The following is a 25,705-nucleotide window of genomic DNA, read 5'->3' as shown; positions in this document are numbered from 1 at the left end:
AATTTTTAGCATACATATTTTATTCTCTTCAAACATCTCTTTCTTTTCCAGCAACTCTGTTCTTCCTGTTGACCTGCTGTAAAAAGTGGAGGAGGAAAAGGGAAAAGGAGGATTTGTTTTTGGGAACTCAACTATCTATAAATGACTTCCTCTTGTTTGGTACATCCACTTGCAGCATTTCATTTTCAAATGCCTGGTCGCAGGATCCATGTCCTGGAGGAAGGAACCATGTCATCCTTCACTCATCCTGTGCACATAGCCTGACCACTGCTCCAAATATTATCTCCTATCACTTCTGGCATTTCTTGTGCGTCTCCTCTTCCTGGAGTTCATAATTCATGTCACTGATTTCCGGTGCATGCAGAGTCAGGTTTTAGAAATATGAGACAATTTTAAAATTACAGATGCAAAGCCTCGCTGTTTGAGCCAACATCTGCAACTAGTTTACGGGATTAACAAAATAGCTGCTCTGGATGACTGATATTTACCAGGGCCTCTCCATTTCCCATCAGAAATCAGAATGCCTGTTACTTGTATGTTCTTTAGTTTTCAATGGAAATCAGGAATTCATCTGTTACATACTTTACTTTATTAAGTTTCCTCCTGGAGGATCTTGAGTTACAGCCAATTTTCAGTTAGCCATCATTAAGCAGCTTGGGAAGAATATGAGTAATTAAAATCCACAAATAATTAAAAGACTGACTTTAACCAGGAGCTCCAACACTCTACCCTGAGACATTCTGCTGAAATTACAAACAAGTCAAACAGTTAATGTGTTGTTCTTTGTTTTGTTTTGGTGCAAACAAAAAAAATTCTGAACCTGTTACTCCTCAGCTTTCAACCATTCAGAAATACTCCTTTACATATAAGATAAAGTTAAAGTTCTAACATTCATTATTCATTCCCTCTTTTCTCCCTGTTCCTTCTCTTTCCCCTGACACTCCTGAATTCTGTGTTCCAGGTCTCCAGTCAGCTTCAATAGCTCAGGCTCATTCTCTGTTCTTCTTTTCCATTATTGCCAAAACATCATTTCATTTATCAGTTTAAATAGCACTTTCTTAGGAGTACTTTTCCGGACTTCTACACTATTTTCAGTCCTCAACTGCATGTTCCCATAGAAATACATACTCCTCTCACCCCAGTTTTGTATATCTACTTGTTTAATGTCCATCTCCCCAATTTGACTATATGCTCAGTTAGATCAGGGACAGTAGTTGCCATTTTCACTGCCATATTCTGTGTGTCTAACATAGAATCCGCTTATAAATATCCAACAAGTAACTGTTGAATGAAAGAATTAAATATTTTAAAATCTGGAATTAAATCACCAGCTACATAAATGTTCTATAAAATAATGACTCAAACTGTGACATTAACATCCAAAAGGGAGACTGTAAAATATATTAAAGCTGCTTATTAATTTTGGACATTACTTTCTGTCATTCAAAGGAAAAAAGGTATTTTAAATTTAATTGTCATTTCAGGTTTGACTGACTATTTCAGTTTTCCATCTAAATAAATATGTCACCACAACAATTATTACATGTAGGTTGGGTGCAGTGGCTCATGCCTGTAATCCTAGCACTTTGAAAGGGTGAGGCAGGTGGATTGCTTGAGCCCAGGAGTTGAAGACAAGCCTGGGCAACATGACAAAATCCTGTCTCTACGAAAGATACAAAAATTAGCTGGACAAGGTGGCATGCGCCTTTAGTGTCAGCTACTCAGGAGGCTAATGTGGAAGGATCACCTGAGCCGGGGAGATCGAGGTTGCAGTAAGCTGAAATTGTGCCAGGGCACTCCAGCCTGAGTGACAGAATGAGACCTTGTCTCAAAAAAATAAAATTAAATTAAATACGTGTAGCTCTGAAATATGATTCTGAACATAGTAAATTCTAATCTAATAAAGAAACTGATTTAAGCTTGATTAACAATTAGAGCAAACCACTGAATTATGACTTATATTAAAACCCTAGCAGATGCTATTGTTGCTTTAGATGGGAGAGATTTTCCTTTATCATCCTTGACCTCCCAGACATTGTGACAATACAATAAGACTGCTACATGTTTACAGTAGCCCTTGGTGTTGATATTGCCCTTGATTTAGAACCATGGTGCCAATAATTTATTGACTAATCTGTGATCTAGGGAAGGTATAAGTATTTGGTATTCCAAAGGAGTATAAAGCACAGTTGATCTCTACTTGATAATAATATCAGCCCTTCACTGATGCCAGACATTCTATTGAGTACTTTATATACATTCATCTCACTTAGTATTTACAAAATCTATTTGAATTTAGGATTATTAGTTCCAATTCTTAGTTGACAATAAATGAGGCTTGGCTATATTAAGTAAGTTGCCTAAGTTCACATAGCTAGTAAATGGCAGAACTGACCTAAAAGCCCAGAAAGTCTATGCTTTGAACGAATAAGCTGTAATCTTATTGGGAAAATGGGAGCACAGCAAACACAGTGGCGAGTAATTCAAAACAAGGTGATGTAAGTGCTAAACTCAGATAGTGAACAGAGTAGATAGAAGAAAGAGAGCCACATGGGCTACCAGAGCTTCTTTATTTGTTAAAATAGTATAATAGATGGACTCCTTTTTTTTTTTAATCTTAGAATGTTACTTACAATTTAGCCATTTAAGGGTCTTTCAATTTAGCCATTTAAGGGTTTTGCAAAGGACAAATTATAAAACTTCATTGACTACAAAGGTGTCACGAGATCTTTTGTTGGTGATGATGTCCATATTGCATACCAGAAGATTCTTTTGGAAGGATTGCCCAGAAACTGCTCTACGTATTTATACTTCTACCTGTCATTCTCTGGAATATTTGATATTTTAATAATCATAATAATAGCTATAATTTATTGCATGGGTGTTTTATATCAGGCAGTGTGCTAGGTGCTTTGTTCTTCAAAATAACCTTGCAGAGCATATACTCTTATCTTCATTTCAATGGATAATAATAAAAATAGCTGATATGATTAAGCATTTCTTACATACCAGCCTTGTGGTAAGCACTTGACATTCATTATTTTCCTTAATCTTCACAACGACCTTATGGTCTAGGTAGCAACGGTTTCATGACTGAGGTAACTGGGGCACAGAGAGGTTGGATAACTTGTCTGGGGTGACACATGTAGTATGTGGTAGAGCTAGGATTTAAACTCATGAAGTCCAGCACCAGAGCTGGGGCTCACAATTGTTTGCTTCCACTCTGGTTTCTCCAAGGCCACGTGACTAATATGGTGGAGCTAGGGATCAACTACAAAGTCTTGGCCCTTTCCACTCATTGGTACTCTTTTGACTCTTAAATCTGAGTGATTCTTTCATCACAGTGACTCTGGCCCTGAACCTCTTCAGTCTTTCCATTTTCCAGTATGTGCCATTCATGAAAACATAACCAATTCCTGAATGTCAAAGGAATTGCTTTTTTTCCAGTGATAAAAATCTGTAGTGATATCTGTCTTTTTATCCCTGAAAACAGAGGGGAGAATTTAATAGCATAGTCCTGGAGCTTGAGATGAGTTTGGGGCCCCACTTGCCACTTGTAAGCTGAATCATTCACATCATAAGGTTGAGTCGCTGTATGCCTCACAGCGTTCAAAGATAAAAGAGGAAGAGCAGTGTGAATCTCATAGGGTTGTTGAGAAGATTAGTGAGACATCCATGTAAAGTGCACACTGCTTATAGTAAATATTCATTAAGGGTTAGCAACCATTTTTATTATTGCAATTAATAAAGTTGTCCTTTTGAATTCTCAGAATTGTACCAGTAAACTTTAACTTAACCAGTAGTTCTCATGGCTCCTCTAATTTAATAACATTAGCAGTTTAAAGTAGTCCTCAGGGTTATAATTAATGCCTTATTTATTTACTGAATGTGGGGTATTTACTGAAAGTATAGTTTGATGATTAAAGGTAAATAGGGTTTCCTTAGTGAAAGATTTGTCTTAATGAGATTAGAAAGTCAAATTGGAAAGAAGTAAAAAATTATATTCAGAAAATAAACTCCAAGAATGACCACTGTTATTTTAAATTTTATCTTGGTAACGTTAACATTCCTTAACTTCCTGCTATGTGTGAGGCCCTGTTCTATGGATTCCCTCATTTAATTTTCACCACAATTCTATAAGAGGATATACTATTATTAGCTCTTTCTGCCACTCCCCCACTTTTTTACAATTGAGGAACAGATGTACTCAAAGAAACTCAGGAAGTCGGAGTTCGAGATCAGCCTGGCCGACATGGTGAAACCCCATCTCTACTAGAAATACAAAAAAATTAGTCGGGCCTGGTGGCGGGTGCCTGTAATCCCAGCTACTTGGGAGGCTGAGGCAAGAGGATCACTTGAACCTGGGGGGCAGAGGTTGCGGTGAGCTGAGATTGCGCCATTGCACTCCAGCCTGGGCAACAAGAGCAAAACTCCGTCTCAAAAAAAAAAAAAAACTCAGGAAGTCCATGTTTTCTTAACGTAAATTTTTACTTTCCTGGCATCAAAAATTGGTCTTGACAAAAGTGCCCAAAGCGTTTACACAAAATTTTACAGCACATCCTGCATCGTGTGGCATCAGCTGTGAGTTATCCCTTTTGTGTTGTCAATCACATTTTAATTCCCTGATAGGCCAATCTCAATCACAAATTTATTGTGAGTGTCTTTTCTTCTTAAATAATCTGATGCAAAGAGGCAAATAATACTGCCTACTGCCTAGAAAAGGGATTTTGACATTATTTCCTGATTTAATTTCCTATTTATTGAATCGATGCCAGACACTCTTCTGGGGGTGGGGTGGTAAATAAGACAGATTAAGTTCTCACTCTCTCATGAAGCTTATGTTTTAGTGGTGGAAAAGATAGAAAATGAACAACAAAAAGACAAATGAGCAAGAAGAAATTGTACATATTTTCAGTGTAGAGAATTAAAATTGGTTGCTATGAGGAAAAGTGAAGATGGAGGGGCAGTGTGGAGAGAGGTAATAGGAGAGCCTCTCTGAAGAGGGATGGTATAAGGTGAGTTCTGCATGACAAGCTGTGGCTAACCATGCAAAGGTCAGAAGGTAGAGTCTTGCCAGAAGGTCCAGCAAGGACTAGAAAGAACTTGCATGTTGTAGAAACCAAAAGATAGCCAGTGTGGCTGAAACGTGTGGCAAAGAGTGGAAAGAGATTAGGCTGGGTGTTCTAAGACACTTTCTGTTTTTAGTGTGGATATTGAGATGTAGGTGATCACTTCTACCTGTTTCATACTCTTCATAAAGGTTCTTCCATTACAGAATCTCTAAGATTCTATATACTTATGTACCTGCCCTACCCAGCAATTTGGCAAGAGTACAAAGGAAATAAGGTATCCCAATTTATCTAATGAATGAGATCCTTTCCTCTTCCATGCACTTGTGCCTTTTGTTCCCTGTACTAACACTTATTTATATAATGCTATATTCTGGAGTAATGGTTACAAGTACTGTTTAGTGCTCTGTGCATTCTCATTTGTCCTCCAACAGTAGGTACTACTATCCTCATTTATGGATGGGAAGATTGAGGCTCCGAGAGGTTAAGGATCATGCTCTAGAGGGATGGAGCTGGGTGTAGATGACCCTGGAGACTTGCTACCTCCATAGGAGTGTTGCTTATTTTACAGTATGCATAAGTTTTATGCCACATGTGAGGCTACGGGCATCTTGAAGTCAGTCCAAAATTTTATCTTTTATAATCTTCATGCCATGTACTATCTAGTAACTATGATAAAGATGTTAAAAATGTTGTTGGCAGGATGAAAATATTTGATTAAGAAATGACACTAAAATTATCCCAATCAAAATTATCTTCATCTTCTCAAGAGAATATACCAATGAAAGAAACAGATTGTTTACCTTACATTTGTATCCATATGAAGCATACAGTCTTTTCATTGTCTGGGAGTCTGTCCACACCACAGTAACAAAAAAAGTGCAGGTTGTATATTTGGTGCTGGAGATGGAAAGGTGTTAGATAATATTCCTGTCCTCCAAGGGCATGGCATCTAGTCCTGCAGAGAGCTCTCATTCCTTTTTTCCCCTCTCATACCACATCTCCTTTCCAATAGCAAATCCTGTTATCTGGAATCTGACCACTTCTCTCTCTGCCCATTACCACCACCCTGCTCAAAGCTCCATCATCTCTCACCTGGGTTATTGGCCTCCCTCCTGCTTCTCCTCTTTCTCTTGTGAGTCTCTCCCCTCAGCAGCCAGAAAGCATTCTTTAAAACAGTGAGATCATATTACTTCCCTGTTCAAAACCCTCTAGTGATTTCCATCCTACTGAGAATCAAATCTAAAGATCTCCAATGACTGTTAAGGTCTATGGGATCCGTCTCCTCCAGCCTCTCTGATCTAAGTTCCTAAGGCTCCTCCCCCTCTCACTCACTGGGATCAGGCAATTGGCTTCCTTGGTGTTCCTGCCTCAGGACTTTTGTACTTATTCACTGTTCCCTCTTCCCGGAATTCATTCCCCTCCTCCATCCTGTTACACCAACACAATCCACATGCTCTTTAAATTCCTTCAGGTCTCTGCTGAAATGTTATTTTATTGAAGAGGCCTTTCCTGATTAAGTGAAAAACATCATTTTCTCTCCAACATAAACCAAGAGCATGCATTATCTCACTTAGATTGCTTTGTTTTTTCACAGTATTTATCATCTCCAGATATATAATTATATGGTTATTGTCTATTGCTGAACTCTACCCACAACTCTACCCCAACTGGAGAATATAAGTTCTAGTGCCTAGAATAAAAAAAAAATAAGTACTCAATTAACGTAGTAAGTATTCAATAACCATCTATTCAACGGATGGATGGATGGATGGATCTTCTATCTCTGGCTAATATCTAGACTCAGCTTATCTTTGGCTCTAAAAAGGTAGCACTTGCTATGTAAATAGTGTTCTGATAATATTAATGAAATATCAGTTCTTTCTTGTTGGATTGTGTATATCAGAAGCTGTAGGAAGAAGCATACCTACATGCATCTTCCCCTTTTTCAATTTGTGTCATTATCTTGTTCTTGTATTGTGCTGCCTGTGGATGGCATTCTGTCTGGATGGATGTGTCTTTTTCACACACATATGATCATTCTAAAGAGACCCCACAGGAGGTTCTCACATGCCTGCTCTTTGCTTCCCTTGTTCACTGACTTCTGCACTCATCATCCCCCTATTTCCTTGCACTGCTGTAGACCTGGTTGTTTTCTGAGACAGTCCCTATCCAGTATTCTTTTCTCACATTCCACATTTGGTGCGAATCCAAAGCCAGTCCAGCATGGAGTGGACAGGTGGTGTTGGGGAGGGGGAACAGGGAAAGGCAGAGGAGAAGCAAAGCTCCAATGGAGATTCCCTTCTTTCTCCCATAGCTGAGGACCCTGTATTCTCAAGGGTAGCCACCTCAGCTCTATGAACCAACTGTTTTTGGAAGTACATCTGGAACACTTTGGGATATTAAAATAGGGCTTCATGGTCAAACTTGGAGTTGGTAAGCAAAGTTAAAAGGTGTGTTTATCTTGATACTTCTCAGCATTTTTAATAGAAGAATGTGCATTGTGTACGTGAGAGAAGACCGTATGGTATTGCAGGAATTTCATAACTTTTTTAGTCATGAAAACTTTTTTCCTGGAATGTCTTTCTTAAATAGCATTTCTTAGAACGTACTTTGAGAAACCCTGCCTCAACCCCATCAGTTACTTAAAAGTCTTCACTGGGCCGGATGTGGTGGTTCCCGCTTGTATTCCCATCACTTTGGGAGGCTGAGGTGGGCGGATCACCTGAGGTTGGGAGTTTGAGACCAGCCTAACCAACATGGAGAAACCCTGTCTCTACTAAAAATACAAAATTAGCCAGGCGTGGTGGTGCATGCTTGTAATCCCAGCTACTTGGGAGGCTGAGACAGGACAATCGCTTGAACCTAGGAGGCAGAGGTTGTGGTGAGCTGAGATCATGCCATTGCACTCCAGCCTGGGCAACAAGAGCAAAACTCCATCTCAAAAAAAAAAAAAAAAGTCTTCACTGAGGCCTGAGCCTTCTCTCTATTTTAGAATACCAGAATGGCGGCATTTTTTTTTAAAATATGCATGGCTCTTATATTTAGTCTTTGTGACTGATATGGTTTGACTGTGTCTCCATGCAAATCTCACCCTGAATTGTATCTCTCAGAATTCCCATGTGTGGTGGGAGGGACCCAGGGGAAGGTAATTGAATCATTGGGGCCAGTCTTTCCCGTCCTATTCTCATGATAGTGAGTAAGTCTCTCAAAATCTGATGGGTTTATCAGGGATTTCTGCTTTTGCTTCTTCCTCATTTTTTTCTCACAGCCACCATGTAAGAAGTGCCTTTCATCTCCCACCATGATTCTGAGGCCTTCCCAGCCATGTGGAACTGTAAGTCCATTTAAACCTCTTTTTCGTCCTAGTCTTAGGTATGTCTTTATCAGCAGTGTGAAAATGGACTAATAGTGAATCAGGGTCCTACAAGTATCATCTTTAATCTTTCTCTGAAAGCTGAATTGTATTGGAAGTGGAGAGAGGAGAAAGAGGTTGTTTTTAGGAATGAGCTCTTTTATTTTGACCCCTAGTAATTACTAGCAGGTAAATCCTTAGAAGCACTGAAAAAGGTAGTGATACATAAGGGCAAGTTAGAAGTTGTGAAGTGTGTTCTCTTGCTTGGTAGGAAGAAAGACAACTAGGTCATACATAAGAGATTGTGGCACTGAACAGGGGAGTTGGTAAGCCACTCCTCGGGACCTCAAGACCAAAGTGCACAGGGCTAACCAAACTGACAGGAAAGTATGTTTGTGGTTTGCACAAGGTGAAAGCCCCAGTTACCCACAGCTATTTGCTTAATGGTGTCTATATCCTCACATCCTGCACTGCCAAAATCCACAGAACAAAGGTGAGGAAGGAAGGTCCTTGATTCCTTCACATTGGAAGAGATTTAAAACTAGGATTCCACATTAGATACATGCATGCATTTTTCCCTAGAACATTAGTATTTATGGTAGTGGGTTCTCTATGAAGGATTGGCTACTAACACTTATTTAATACCTGAGTGTGTGAGCATCTCCTTAGTAATACTATTGGTACTCTTTTTCAGAGGTATGATAGGGTAAATAAATTTTTCTAGAATGTCTTAGGAACCCAAAACCTTAAAATTTGTCAGCCATTCTCATTACTTGACATTGATAAATTGCTCTATAGCTTTAATTTGAATGATTGAATGATAGCACATCTTGTTGCTTCCCTTTAGGGACCAAAATTTCCAGGAAGTCTTTTAAAACTGATTCTCTGTTTGATATGTTTTCTTCATTGGCCAATTCTTGTTTTGTTTTTTTTTTTCTTCTTTTGCAATTTTGGAAGATTTTTTTTTTCTGCATCTGGAAGATGCTGAGAAAGTATTGATTCACCATATGAAATCAGACTTACATGGGAAAATTTCACCTCTGTCACCCACCCGTTCCACTCTCGAGCTCCCCATCTCCATCAAGCCACAGCAACAACTCTTAGTGAGGTTTCCCAGCCAGCAGGCATCAGGAGAGCCAGAGTGGTTTTTCTCATATTTAATGCTTTCAGACCAGTCACAGCTGGCTGCTCCTGCAAGTGCCCATCTCTCATCAGAGATGCTGAAGCTCCTCTCTGAGTCCCTCAATCCTCCCCTCTGTCCGGAGAATAAAGACAAAGGCCTGGCACAGAAGGGAGCCTTTGGGACCCTGCTTTAGCACTGTGACCCCATCACCTTTAGGGATTGGTCAGGCTGATGTCATACTAGTTGTTAATTTTTTTTTTTTTTTGAGACAGAGTTTCACTCTTGTTGCCCAGGCTGGAGTGCAATTGAGCAATCTTGGCTTACCACAACCTCCGCCTCCCGGGTTCAAGTGATTCTTCTGCCTCAGCCTCCTGAGTAGCTGGGATTACAGGCATGCACCACCACACCCAGTTAATTTTGTATTTTTAGTAGAGATGGGGTTTATCCATATTGGTGAGGCTGGTCTCGAACTCCTGACCTCAGGTGGTCCGCCCGCCTCAGTCTCCCAAAGTGCTAGGATTACAGGCGTGAGCCACCACACCTGGCCAGTTGTTAAATATTTTTAATATTCTCTCTTCAGTAACCTTAAAACCAGTGAAAAAAATTTTACGTTTGCCCTTACAGTGGCATTTGACCTTTGACCTTTCAATCTTTTCACCTTTACGTTTGACCTTTCAATCCTTTCACCTTATTGAGACATTCTCTTTCATTCATTTCTGTAGTATTCTCTGTTCTTTCTTCTAGCCCTGCCTCGGTTTCCTTCATGGGTCCATCCTCTCCTCCCAGACATTGCACGTTGGCTTTCCTCAGGGCTCAGTCCTGGGCCCTCTTCTCTTCTCACTCAAATGCTCATTTTAAGTCATTTTTTTCATACCCACAGTTTTATTTACACCTGCAAACAACAATTCACAAATTTGCACATCTGATCCAGACATCTTTACAGCCAATGATCTATTTCACATGTTCACATTTTGACATGTCCAGACTGAACTTATGACTCCTCCACTCCCTAAACATAGTCCTCCTACTCTCTGTCCATGAATGTGCCTCAACAGTCTGTTTAGTTTCTTAAACGTAGACCTCGGGAGTCATCTTCGACACCCCTTTCTCTCCCATCTTCCATATCCAATTTATCATTGTCATACTAACTTCTCTTCCTAAATATTCTTCAAATCTGTCCACTTCTCCATATGTTCATTTCTAAAACTTTGGTCAAAGTTATCATCATTTTTAATGTAGGATTCTGCAATAGTCAACTATCAATCACCCTGTATCCTTTTTCCTCTCTCGAATCTCTTCACCAACCCAGAGCTAGAAGAGAACTTTTCATGTGCAAATATGTATTAGTCTGTTCTCACACTGCTAATAAAGACATACCTGAGACTTGGTAAATTACAAAGAAAAAGAGGTTTAATGGACTCATGTTCTACGTGGCTGGGGAGGCCTTCACAATCATGATAGAAGGCAAATGAGGTGCAAAGTCACATGGTGGCAGGCAAGAGAGAGCATGTGTAGGGGACCTCCCCTTTATAAAACCATCAGATCTCATGAGACTTATTCACTATCAGGAGAACAGCATGGGAAAGACCCACCCCTCATGATTCAATTACCTCCCACTGAGTCCCTCCCATGACATGTGGGAATTATGGGAGCTACAATTCAAGATGAAATTTGCATGGGGACAGAGCCAAACCATATCAAAATCTCATATTGTTACTCTACTTTAAACACTTGAAAGGCTTCCCATTTTTCTCAGGATAAGGACCAAATTTCTTCACATAAATTACATGACTAAGTGTTGTTTGCTCCTCCAGGCACGCCTGGTAGGAGGCTCACTCTTGCTTTAGGTAGAGTGGCCACACTGAGTTTGCCTCTCCCTCTCCCACTCCTGCCCCACACATCCTTCAGATTTCAGCTCAAGTGCTGAATACTTTATGCCTTTTCTTATACCTGGTGCAGGTGAGAGCACTGTTCATGTAAGGAACCACTTCTTGGCAGCACCAACCAGAGTTATAATTTTACATTTATCTGTGTGAGACTTTGTTTAGTGCCTATTCTCTCACTTGTCTATAAGCTCCATGAAGGTTGGGGACTGTGCCTTTGTGTGTGTGTTACTGTTTCCTTGGTTTATTCTTGTATTTCCAGTGTGCTCTCTGACACCTCTAACTTTCTATTAAGTGCTCACTAACTTTCTATTAAATCGTTAATAAATAACGATTTATTAACGTTTATTAAAACGATTTATTAAGTTTATTAAAAGTTAATAAACTTTCTGTGCTCACTAACTTTCTATTAAATCGTTAATAAATATTTACTAAGGTGTTTTTTTTCTTCCTCTGTTAAATAAGCTCTCTGGATTATTTTTAGTAAACATCCACATTTTATTCAGGCCTTGATAATTATGAGGTATTTTTTCCTCATGTGTGCATATTTTTGTCCTTGAATGTGAGAAATAGATGACAGGCTTAGTTCTCATTCTGTTTTGTATCATTTGGAATCCCTTCCACATGGAGGGCCTATTAACTTCAAAGGAAGCTCTGCACATGGGAAAGATACACAGGAAAAAAGTGAAAAAAACTAGAGCCCTGATTTTCATCATGGTTAATGGCCTGGATCTTATAGTGGTTTAGGTGAGTAAACTCTGAGAATAAACAGCTCACTCTTAGTGAACTCTTAGAAATAACTGTACATGTGGCAGAAATAATGCATATGCAGGCATTTGAGCAAATTCTGGGAAGCAATAAGAAGAGAAAAAAATCTTTAGAAATAATTTTAAGAATCAAGATAGTGCGGAAGCCTAGTAAGCCACAGAGGCATAAAACATGCCCTCATTATGTGAGCATGGGCTAATGTTTTGGAAGCGAAGCTCAGTGAGAAGAGGTTTCTGGTGCTTTTGCAGGGCAGAATGAGTAGACGATGATGAAGGCACTGTAGACATAGTCATTGTAGATTTGGGAAGTCCAGAAAAAAGTGAGAAAGGGACTCCTTCAGTTGCATGATGAAGTTCTTTTGCGAAACAGTAACTTGGAGTTCTGTTTAATTTATAAAATCTTTGTTAGTTGGTTACAATTTAAACTTATGCCTGTGTTATTAGGTAGGGGTTGGGATTTACAGAGGAACCAGGGAAACAGAAAGTTATTAATTTTTTGGCAGCTGTATTTTAAAAAGCGGGGATTTGATATGAATATTAAATATTGGTTCCTTATTTTCAATCAGTTTTTATTGAACACTATTAATGTTTTCAGTCAATCCAGTCAGTTCCTTATTTAAAACAGTCAGGCTTCTTTCATCACAGTGATTTCCCATATACTACTTCAGAATGCTTTCTTTTTATGTTGTGCTGTTAGGTTATTTCACTACCAGGTTGCTTATAATCTGTTTCAGTTTTTTCCAACATGCTGTGTTCATTATACATTAAAGGGAATCTCAAGAAATTGCCTCTTTTAAACAAGCAATAATGTGATGCCAACTTACTTTTTTAATAACATGAGTATTATAGGAAAATAGGAAAACTACAGGGAAATGGAAGGAGGAAATAAATAGAACTTTGTGTTTTACCATCAAGTTTCAATCATAGGTAACATTTTGATATATATTACAATTTTTTCCCTGTCCTTACAATAACAAATATAACTGAAATAATAGCATACATATAATACTAATAGGTACTAATCTAAATCCTTTACATATATTAACTCATATGATTCTCATAACAACTCTACATTATAGGTATTATTATTATTCCATGTTACCTATGAAGAAATTGAAGCAAAGGGAGTTTGTTCCCTTTAACTGACCCAATGTCACCCAGGCAGCAACTATTGAAACCAGGAGCCAATCCCAGATAGTCTGACTCTAGGGTCCTGCCCACTATTAGCACACCCTGGCAAAAATATTTTTCTCACATCATGTACTAGGCATTTTTGTTTAGCTTAATTTAACATCAGAGGATTATGCCACAACCTGTTAATCAGTTTCCTGTTAGGAAAATGGGTTGCTTCCAATTGCTTGCCATTAGATGCCATACTGTAGCCAACATTGTTGTATGTGTGTGCGTTAAGGGTGGGGGCTCTGAAATCAGTCCACTAGAGAGGTTTTATTTTATTCAATTGCTGAATCCTCTAAGCGTGCTCTGCAAATTGGAGTAAAATGGCAAACAGTGTGGAAACTCCTACAAGGAAGACCTGTTTATTACAAACATGGATTTGTCAGTTAAATAGAAGTACAATCTCATTTTCCTCGCCTATCAGGGAGGAAAATGTTCCTTCCCTCATAGAATTATTATGTGGATTAAAAGAAATAATGTGTGTGAAGCTCTTAGCATAGTGCTTGGCACCGAGTAATATTTAGTAAATGTTAGCCATTGTTACTATTCCTGAATTTCTAAAAATGGAGTCAAATTATTATATTCTTTGCCTATTTTAGATACTTAGGAAACTCTCATTTCCTAGAAGGTTAAAACCAGGAAGTAACATCCAAATGTAAAAAAGTCACTTAGCCAATTCATTCGTATTAGTAACAATTGATTTTATAGAGTCTTGTAGAGTCTTGAAAACAAAGAAAAACAACCTTTCATCAAATATTTGATTATTTTGTGTCTCAATTTCACTATTCTTTAAATCCCTTCATATATACTTCATCTTATTTTCTTGTTTTCACAACTTCTTTATCTCTGTCATAGCATTAGTTCATCAGATGTGAAAATCTATTTTCTACCATATAGCTGGCCACTTACAAGTCACACCTGGGCATATTTGTGGTGGCCCTCACTTGTGTTTCTGGGGCCAGGGCACCTGGCACAGTACCTGATCCATCATAGGCATTCAGGAAATACTGGATGACTGACTGATAAGTGTCTTAGGTGAGAGAGACTTTTGAACACTTTCCTGAATTGAACTTGTCCCTGAAAACTGCAGGCATGACCCCCTTCCTTCCACTGTTAGAGCATACACCCTCTGTGGGCAGGCGAGTTCCCTTGATGAATGGGGGCAAGAATGGCAGAAAGATAGGCCCAGGACTACACTTCCCTGTTTGTCCATCCAGATCAATGTGAGAAGTCACTTTACTCCTCCTGGGGAGGACTGAGTGAGGAAACAACAAGAGTGCCTCTCCATTCCTCAACCCTCAGCGATATTGCTCCACCTTCTCCCACCTTTTATTCCATTGAGTTTAATCCTTATTCTGGTGGCCAACCAGGGCTGTGGCTATCCCTCTTTGAGGTAAGAAGTCAAAGCTCTATCAGTTCTGCTTCTACCTTCTTGATATCACTCCCCCAAAGCTAATCATAGCTCCTATGGGCATCCTCTTAGCACCACTAGTGGACAGAAGGTTCTGAAAGGGGTCAAAGCAGTGCATTTGTAGAGTCCGCTTCAAGGCCAGCCTATGTACAAGGTTACACGTTTGCTCCTTATTTCTTGTTTCAAATTATGTTCAGACATGCTGTTTCTATAGCTTATCAGAAATTCTGCAATGATCAAATGAAATAATTAATATACATTAATAATAAAATATTCAACAAACTAGACATGGGAATTTTGTGAGCCCCCTCCTCAATGTGAATATGAATCCTCTCCTACTGTGAAGTTCCTAGATACAAAAGTTCAAGAATTACATTCCCAAAGGTGTTTTTAAGAAGTTAGCTTTGCCACCATGCATTTACCGTCAAGGGGGAAAGCCATCTATGTGCATACTCTTGGAGAAGGACACTTGAAACATGGGTGTCTATTGCAAAATTCAGGAATTTGCAGGGACCACAGCTCCAGTTACCCACCAGGATATTTTTCAGTTGCCTTCCTTTTCCATACAGCATATTCACAACCTCCTAATTTTTACTTTCCTTTTTCCTTTGCATTTCTCCTCCTGCCTCCTGTTACAAAATTCACTGGTCTAAGAAGCCTAGGCTTCCTGAGGAGACATTCTCCCCTCTATCTCATTAATCCAGAGCCAGCTGGAAAGCATGTGCTTAGGAGAAGAGTAAGTGGGGTGGGAGAGACCCTTAAGTCTGTAAATAAGCCACACCAGTTAAGGTTAGCTCTCCACAGTTCCCTTCTTGCCCTGGCCCAGAGCACAGAATGGCACTGATGGCAGCTGATCTAACCCTTCCTTCCTAGGCCTGGCTCTAACAGGTTAACACTAGAACCTATAGAGTGCATTGTGGTATGTACAGACCTCAGCTACCTTATAGTATAAAATTAGGAAATCTAGTTCACCTCTCGAGGCCTGCCAGGCCTGTAAATGGGAAGACTCTTTTCCCTATAGTTAAATCCCTGTCTCAGGCATGCCTTAGAAACGAGTCTGCTAGCCAAATTCAAGGACAAGTAACCTGTATCCTGAGGATGCCTGTGCTCGCAAAGGTAGATCTTTCCTAACCAACTGGGTGACTGGACTGTCCATTGCCTTCGAGGAGCCCATGCAGCTCCCCAGCATTTGGCCAGGTAGGCTCCAAGGTATGTGAACTACCTTTATAGAAGCAGCTGCTTATCTACTGAGAAAGCCTAGTTATAAGCTTTCGTAATCTACCAAGATCAAACTATCTAACGGTGCATGGATTATAACCTTTATCTAGGCTGCAGCAGTTAAAAAAAAAGACAGCTGCATAGCTGAAAAAAACTTGCATGGTCGACCATAAGTGAGATCAAGGTCAAACCCCCTGCTCACAGGGTTCAAGACCTTGGCCACACTAGAAGTCTTCCACGTGTACTTTTGCCTTCCCATGATTTTATTCCTTGTCTCTGTATTGATTTTATGATCCAGTATGTCAGCCAGATGTTGGGGTCTGAACTTACCCGTAACATACAGGTTTTGCTGACCTTGACAAAATCTGTTTTCTCATAGCATGGAGGAAACTAACAGAACACATATTCTCTTAGGGTAGGCTAATCACCAAGAGAAGAGGCTGGGCTGTTCCACTCTTCCCATTGCTGGTCTTGCAGTTGCTTTCAAAGTTTTCCTATTTGGCAAAAGAAGCTTGGGTGATATTTATGGGCAATAAATTTAAAAAAAACAGTTTGTCTCCTGCTGAACAAATGAGAACATGCCCTTTTAGCTCTCAAGGTCCTTTCTAGTCATGTAATTATGGGTTTGCTTGTTCTTGTTTACTCAAATACTCAAAACAGAATTTGATATTCAAATACTAAGAAGATGTAAGTGGCTGTTGTACTGAACATTAATAGATTTATTTTGGCAGTTTTAATTTGAATATAAAATTAACATTTTATATTTTCTCTTTCTCTGTGAAGGGCTTCTACCACTAATCCTATTTGTCTTGGCATTCTTTTCAAATTTTATTTAGTCTTTGACTTCTGTTCCCACTTACTTTCCTTTTTCTTTTCTTTTTATTAATTTCCCCTTATTGGTCTTACTCCTTGTGATCTGACCATTTTTCCTGAATGTCTGCCTTTTCTTATCTCATTCCATTGTTTTACTTTGATTTTGCAGCTTCTCTCCCTCAATTCCTTAGTGAAAAGTACATTAGGAATTGTTCTTTCTAAAATCCTATTTTGAGCTGATTGTTATCAGAAAAACAAGTCCATTTGTGAAAAACGTGCTTCCTTTATTGTAAAAGAAAGGGCTGGGATTGGATTACTGCTTCTTAACCTTTTTATGATGGCAGCTTAATTGCTGACAGCATCCAGTGCTGAACTCACTTCCATGGGTACCTGGTAAGAGATGTGGGTCATGTTTCTTCACAACATGGCAGCTGTAATCTTCTTTTTCCCTTCAAATTAGAAAGCATATTGCATTGCAAGTGATATAATGTCATAGGGATAATCTTAAATATATTCTAATTATTTGTATGTCCATTCTTTGAAAATTTTAACTGTTATTAGTAAAATTTTTAAATTTTTAAATTAAAATTAGTAAAATAATTGTCCTGTAGCTCAGTTGACTAAATCCACTGGACTAAATGATGTTTAATAAATACCCTTTTCAGCTACAACATTAAATGCTTCTAGAAATAGTGGTGCATCTTTGAGGAATGAATCTAATGGTGCCAGTAAGATCAGGCAATTTATTTAGCATCACATCAGCTTAAACTCTGAAAACTCCATTCTTGTCTTCGTTTACACGGTACCTGCTTTTTTTTTTTTTTTTTTTTGACTTCATTGGACTCTTATTCCTTTTATCTTCTCATTTTCTACCTCTCCAGTGGCACCTCCTGACCTTATTTCTCTGCTTGACCTAGATTGAATGGATGATCACCTGAATTACTCTCTTGCCTAAAACCTTCAACATCGTTACACTTCTGTACTTAGGTCACCCGGATTCAGAAACTCAGAACCCTGGATCAATTCCCATTATCACGTGTGCAAAGTGCTGCTGGAAAAGAGAACACAATTACGCTGATTGTGTCCCTGAAAGTTTGTTCTTTGTTCTCAGCTTTCAGCCATTTAAGAAAATGAATTCTAGTTGTACCCACTCTCACTCAACTACTGGTTGCCTCAATATCACTACCTTCAAGCCTCCCTTCCAACTTCATACTCTCACTCTCCCAGATAATTTTGTCTGCTTTGTCAACAGAAATGGAAAGATCAAATATAACCTTCCTAAACCTCCTACTCTGCTCCTCGCGAAGGACTTACGTCCACCCTTACTCTCTCAACCTCCCTGGCCTCACAAGATGAGGCAGCTTTATTCCTATTCAAGGCTAGACCCTTCTCTTTGCTGTTCATGTTATCCACTCCTATCTTTGTCCTTGTATCCTCTTTATTGTATCGCCAACCTCTTACTCTCTACTTATGATGATGATGATTATTATTATTATCGAGGCAGAGTCTCTCTCTGTTGCCCAGGCGGGAGTACAGTGGTGCGATCTTGGCTCACTGCAACCTCTGCCTCCTGTGTTCGAGTGATTCTCCTACCTCAGCCTCCCAAGTAGCTTGGGACTACCGGCACCCGCCACAATGCTGGGCTAATTTTTTGTATTTTTTGTAGAGATAGGGTTTCACCATGTTATCCAGGATGGTCTCGATCCCCTGACCTCGTGATACACCCACCTCAGCCTCCCAAAGTGCTAGGATTACAGGTGTCAGCACCGTGCTCGGCCCTCTCTACTAATTATGAATCAATAAACATGCTCAATTGTTGCCCATGCTAAAGAAAGAAAGAAAGGAAAGAGAGAAAGAAAGAAACCTAAAACAAAACAGCTATCACTACCATCACCTCCTTTGACCCTGTGACCTATTCTGGTTTTAACTGTCTTCCTCTGGGAAGAGCTCTCCCCAGTCACTGTCTCCATTTTTTGTTTCCCATTCACTTTTCAACCCAAAGAACTCTGACTCCTTGTCCCACCACCACACTGGCATAGCTAAAGACACTGTGATGTCTGCATTGTACTGTCATATCCCTTTCTTGCTGAATTTGACACTTCCAACCTCACACTCCTTGAAATTCACCTTGGTTTTGGCTTCCATGATCTTATTGCTTTTGTTTCTCTGACATTCCTTTACAGACTCTTGTGACTACCTCTGAAATGTTGATATTTCCCCGAGGATTCCATCTTGAACCACTGCTATTTTGCTTGGAGTTTTACCGCTACCAGTGTTTGTGCTGAGGACTTGCAAGTCTATACCTCCATCCTAATCTCTTCCTTTTGCTTCAGAGGTCAGATCACACTCCATCTGTGTTTCCTACAGCTACCTCAAACTCAGCATAGCCTTTGCTGAATTTGTGAACTCCTCCACTTTCCCAAACTGGGTCTTTTTCCGCTATTCCTTCTGAATTTTAGAATGGTTGGTTTTAAAAGTTGGTAGCTGCGATAGTTTCAGAATCATTCTAAAACAACACACAGTTCAATAAAAATATAATGTAAGCTACATATGTAATTAAAAAATTTCTGGTAGCCACATTAAAAAACAAAAGGAAACATGAAATTAATTTTTACAATGAATTTTATTTAGCCCAATATATGTAAAATACATTTTGACATGCAATAATTGTTTTAAATTAATGAGATATTTTACATTATTTTTTGTATTAAGTTTTCAAAATTCAGTGTTTATTTGAACACTTATGGCACATCTTAATGGAAACTAGTCAATAGGGCTCAACCACCATATGTGGTTAGTGGCTACCGGCTACACTATCACCTACTTCTGTCTTTCCCCCTCACTAATCCCACTCTCATTCACTCATAAATCCTGTTGATTTTACCTCCTAGATATTTCTTCAGTAAGTTCATTTCCTTTTAACTTTATACATCATGGCTTTAATTCATATCCTGGCCATATTTCACTTGGGTTATTGCAATGGCTTTTATAACCTAGTTTCTCTGTTCCAGGGAGCATGCAAGATCCATTGAAATGCAGGTACTATAGTAAGATATCTACTGATATGTAGTTTTAACGAGAAAATAAGAAAGCTCAGATTCATATTTAATATTTATTTATTATACATACTGATGCCAGCACCCTTGCTCTGCATCTCTGATAAAACGAAATAACTAGTATATTTTCATTGAGTGGTATGATTAGCATGCTACTTGTAAGCCCTGGTAGGGTGGGTAATGGTCTTAGTGTGAAATAATTTAACCAGCTCCTTCTTACTCAAAACTATTAAATAGATGTGATCATTTACTCTATGGAAAATAAAGTTTGATTGTATGTGTGCATGCATGGGCTTCAAGCTTCATTGTGAATAAGAATCACCTTGGCAACATATTTAAATGTAGATTTTTGGGTTTCATATATATACATTCTCATTCATTTGGAATGGTAGGTGGTCCAGGAATCTGTATTTTTATAAAGCATTTGAATGATTGTAATATAACTGGTAGAAACCATACTGTATTGGTCTGTCTTCATGCTGCTGATAAAGACATACCCAAGACTGGGAAGAAAAAGAAAAAGAGGTTTAATGGACTTACAGTTCCACATGGCTGGGGAGGCCTCACAATCATGGTGAAAGGCAAAGAGGGACAAGTCACGTCTTACATGGATGGCAGCAGACAAAAAGAGAGCTTGTGCAGGGAAACTTCCATTTTTATTCCATCAGATCTTGTGAGACTCATTTACCATCACGAGAACAGTGCAGGAAAGATCTGCCCCCATAATTCAGTTACCTCCCACCAGTTTCCTCCCACGACACGTGGGAATTGTGGGAGTTAAAAGTTAAGATGAGATTTGGGTGGGGACATAGCTAAACTATATCACTATACTGTACTATCACTATACTTTGAGTATTAGTCTGTTCTTTGTGAAGTAGAGAGTTAAAAAGCCGTGGAGAAAAGTGCATTAGCCCAGACTGGAGAGGGATGCTAAATGGGGGTTATAAAAGCAACAGCACACTGAAATGGAAATTGGGCACCAAGGCAATGCTGAAACGGGGAATCAAGGGCGACAGGGGCTGGAAATATGGAGAGAGGCTTGGAAGACAGTGATGAGAACCGTGGTCTATTCCATAATTTTCTCTGGGATTGGCCTTCCTTCTTCAACTAGAAAAGTTAATAGCAATATAAAAATGAAATCTGATTATTAGGGTATTTTCATCTTCCTTTAGTAACTTACATTGATTAGTTTTTCAATAAGTAATTTTTAAACATTTCAGGATGTCAACATATTGAGGAATTTCAGTGTAGGACAGTTTTTGACCTTAGAACAATATCATCCAATTGCATTTAGCATTTCATTTCTAGTTCTGTGACAACAAAATTATCTTGTATAGAGGACATGGTAAATGATGCCCTCTGGATAACAGAATTTAACTTCACAATAACTCTGAGGGGGAAAAAACCTCACATTTTTCCTTAAATTATATAAATACTTATCTATAAATAATTTCTGTTAAATCTATAATCCAAGTTGTTAATATTTTAAAACTTAAAACCTGTTTAAAAAATTTTATGAAGATGCTGCATATTTTGTAATATGGTAGAGAACAACCAGAAGATTTAAACTTCATAGGTTTAAAATTTTACAATATGCTGTTCAAATTATAAATTAAGACTATTAAAAACTCCAAACTTTTCATTTTAGTTTATTACTTTATCTTTCTCCTTCAGTCAGCCTTATTTAGGACTAACAAGGGGCTAACTGATTGAATTGAGTTTCTTCTTTTCATCATTTGCTGGCAGGTCTCTGGTGGAAATCCTGATGGGCTGCAAACTAGGCAAACAAATGGGCCAGTAGGCTGGAAGTGGGGAAGGGACAGTGGATATGGAGAGTCTATTGTTCATCCAGTCAACTAAATATGTTTTAATTGTAGCAACAATGCCATAAGTAGGCCTGACACAGTCTATTAGTTTGCCTCACTTCATTCTTGTTTCAGTCACTCCACTTCAACCATCGATGAGTCTGAGATTTTTATTCCATTCATTGACAGGAGAGACTTCCCTTCACTCATCTGCACTTTTGGAAGATAAATTCTCTTGAATAACTCAATGGAAGTTGAGTTTGGAGGGAAAATACTATTTTTATTGCAATTAATATCTTGTTTTTTAACTTCTTAGTCCAAGACATCTAATCTCCGTTGGCTTTTGTTAAACTAAACACCTCTGCTGATTTCTGCTTTTTCGTAGGTGATTCGCAAGGGGTGGCTCACCATCAGCAACATTGGCATCATGAAAGGCGGCTCGAAGGGATACTGGTTCGTCCTTACTGCGGAAAGTTTGTCCTGGTATAAAGATGATGAGGTAAGTCACAGAGAGTGATAAAGTTTTCTCGTTAAAGTATTTCTCATTTTAAATTAACTGATATTATTATACTATGCAATTTTGAGACACCAGTGGTTCTCTTTCAGTGAGATTAAGCTTGGAATGTTTGTTTAAAAAGGCACTATTATTTTCTTATAGATTTTAAATTTTACAATATTCGCCCAAATTTCTTTTTCTTTTTGTTTATTTCTTTGCTGTAACCATATGTTTGCTTACCTGAAGAAATGGAGGTAGGCATCAAAGTTGAAAACCTCCTTCTTTATAATCATGTCAATGTACTGGTACAGTGAAAACAATTTTCGTTAAAGAAAGTGTTGAAGGACCCAAGGTAATAGAACATTTTAAGAGTGAAATTAATAATATTGATGCACAGTTAATAAAGCATGTTGGAATTGTTCCTGTGACATCTGTCTCAAATGAAAGGCTTTTAAGAATGTCCACATCGCTAGTCTTCAAGTGAGTCTCAGATCATTGTTTATACAAATTTTGTTCTTTGAGAATTTGATATCTATGTAAAAGCATGAATTATGGTAATTATAGTGTTCTGGTTCATGTTAGATGTTAATAATTTTGGTCCTGTGACTTACTACTCATTTAAATTTGATAGCTATAAAAGTGCAAACAAAAAACTTATATTAGTCTTACAGAACCATTTAAGTGCTAGAAATCGATACCATTAAAATGTGAGGGAGCACAGATAGAAATTAAACTATGTCTTGAAATTTTTAATAGCCCTGGTCTGACCTGATAATTTTTTGGTACTTATAATGCGGCATGCAAATATTAGATAAGGATACTCTGTGATAGCAAAACTATGTACAGGTGAGATTCTCAATTTCATGTGGCCACGAAGGGCATGTGTTTCAAAGTTAAAAGTTTTTCCTATCTTGGCCTGACATCTTTTGAAAGCATTACAGGGTGCCTTTGTCATTCCTTGGAGGAAAAGTTTCATGTCTTATATAGAACTTTTCATTTCTCAGGAGATCTGTGTGTAATAGTGTGTTGAAAAATATTGGATGATAGGTTGATTGCCACTAAACTTTCTGCAATAAGGGAAATGAAATCCTATAGAAATGTCCAAACAAAATGCTATTTAAGAGCTTGTATTTAAATTTTTATGTCATTGACCATAGTCAAAAGTAGATTTGGTCACCGTGATAGTATGAGGGTTAGCAGTGGTTTCTTTCCTATGCTGGCTGCTTAGTTATCTCTGTCATTCTGTGGGAAGCTCTAGTTTTAACATAGCTTGAGGAGCTCAGAGACACTTCCCTAGATGTAAAAATCACTAAGTAGATGATCTTCTTTGCTGTTCAGTTGTAATAAGGTATTTCTATTAGATATATTTTCCCTCCAAGGATTTAGATGATAATTTATGTGCATTTAAATATGTGTAAACCTTGGGACCTTTCTCAGTTATATAAGGCCGCAGAAAATATTTTACTAAGGAATCATAACAGTGATGGCTAGTGTTTTATATGTATTAATTAACTCATTTAACCATATTCAGCCTTAACTACTACTATTCCTATTGTTGATGAGAAAACTAAAAATAAAACAAAACCTTTTTTTAAAAAAGTCTTTTCTACAGGACTATTTTCCTTATTGCAGAACATTTAGTCTTGGCGAGGATAACCAACTTACCAAAGTCACACAGCTAGTTGGTGGCAAAGCAGAAATTTGAACCCAGGCTGTTGAGCTCCAGAGCCTATGCTTTCAACCACAAATAAAGGCAAGAATCCCAGAGATGCCTGGAGTTGTCCAAGCCAACCTCATCCCACAGAGGACTTATGAAGATGAATTCCAGGCATCTCAGCATTGACATGTTCCTGGGTGTTAGCAGCAGAGACACTGAAGACTCTGGAGTAGCTACTGCTGTTGGAGTGTGGCTTTAGTCTGGCTCTGTGAGTCCTGAAAATAAGCCCATTGGAAGGTATAGGATGCTCTCTGTAGGGAAGGAAGAAGCTTTGAAGGCTTGGTGAGCTCTTGGTTATTGGCTCATCTCCTCTCCTCCAGACTCAGGATAATTCTTTACAAAATCACTGCCCTTGTAGCTTCCTCATGAGTACTTGATTACAACAAATGGAAAATAAATATGCACAGTTATAATATTAACCAAGTGCCATGAATAGTCCCGCTCTGTGTGCTGTGTATAACCAAGGTATGGTATGGAGGGTAGTTGGGGGCAGGTGAGAGTGGAAATGACCCTTGAAATAAATGGAATTATTTAGATGAAGAAATTCTAGGAAAGGGTAGTTTCATCCATTTAGATCATTTTAAAAAAGAGGAAATGACAAAGTTACTGTTCTGTGGAGCTAACAAGCAAGTAGACTAGTAATAAATGTCAGATAGTAAATGCTCTGAAGAAAATAAAATGGGGCATTGAGTTAGAAAGTGATAGGGGAGGGGTCTTTAGATTCGGGTGATTGGAAGGAAGTACCACTTGAGCAGAGACTGAGATGATGAACTGTGCAGAAGATTTTGCTGAAGAATATTCCAGGTAGAGGGAACAGTAAGTATAAAAACCCTGGAGATGGGATCCAACAGGAAGTCTGTGGCTATGACATAGGAACAGTGGGGGAGAAAGGCAGGAGATAAAATCAGAGGTACCAGTGGATGGGGGCCTTATCAGTCCCTACCCAATGGTTTGGATTTTATTACAAGGATAACTGAAAATGATTGGAGTGTTCCAACAGGTTGTGACATGATTGGATTGATGGTTTAGAAAGATTGCCCTGGCTGCTGGATTGTACATAATAAGTGGGATGGGGTGGATGCGTGAAGGGAGTGGGGATGGCTAGCATGGAAGAAGGGAGACCAGATTGGAAACTCTGACCATGGTCCAGGCAAGGGAGGATGGTGGCTGGGTAGTAGCTGGTGGTGAGGGTGCGGAGCACTTAAGTTCAAGGTAGCAAAATTATGGGCTACACACAGCTATGATTGAGTCACTAGCTTCTGTTACTCATTCAGAACTCTCAAGAAACAAGACAGGAAGTTCTCATCATTAAGATCATCATTGAGACTGAAAGCTGGCCTTCGTGAATTTAAGCAGGTATAATGACTAGGGGGAATGCTACTTGCAACCACAACTCAAACTCAATGATGATCTTAATGAGGAGGATCATCACCATAATGGCTAATAGTTGTTGAGTATTTATAGTTCACTGAGCACATTATTTACATTCTCCATTTTAGAGATAAAGAATTGAGGCTCAAAAGAGAGTGAGTAACTTAGCCAGGTGCTAAGTGTCAGTGCTGTGCTCTTAATCATCTGAACATTTCCCAACAATTACTTTCTGAACACTTGTTATGTACCAGGCACTGTCCTAATCACTAAGGATAAAATGATTAGCAAGGAATTCATGGTACCTATTCTTATGAAGGCTCTTTCCCAATAAAGCAAACATACAAATAAATAGGAAAACCTAGCAGATGCTGATTACAGGCTAGGAAGAAAATAAAGCCAGTGATGAGTTGACATAGAGTGTCTGGGATAGAGGACACAGGTAGGG

At 38.7% G+C, this 25,705-nt stretch overlaps 1 protein-coding gene across 9 annotated transcripts in view; it reads left to right on the top strand.

Annotated features, from left to right (window-relative positions):
• DNM3 (dynamin 3) overlaps positions 1 to 25,705 on the top strand; it is a 583,300-nt gene that overhangs the window by 273,659 nt on the left and 283,936 nt on the right. For 7 of the 9 annotated variants that reach the window (XM_055111556.2, XM_034940650.3, XM_003824660.4 and 4 more), the window contains one exon: positions 22,062 to 22,175. In XM_055111556.2, coding sequence (XP_054967531.2) covers positions 22,062 to 22,175 — 114 coding nt within the window. Of the gene's footprint in view, positions 1 to 22,061; positions 22,176 to 23,804; positions 24,352 to 25,705 lie in introns of those variants that run through there. The other 2 variants (XM_034940662.3, XM_034940669.3) reach the window with 2 other exon arrangements.

The sequence above is a fragment of the Pan paniscus genome, chromosome 1 (assembly GCF_029289425.2).
Source record: "Pan paniscus chromosome 1, NHGRI_mPanPan1-v2.0_pri, whole genome shotgun sequence".
NCBI classification, from domain to species: Eukaryota; Metazoa; Chordata; class Mammalia; order Primates; family Hominidae; genus Pan; species Pan paniscus.
This window is presented reverse-complemented; position numbering and strand designations above follow the sequence as displayed.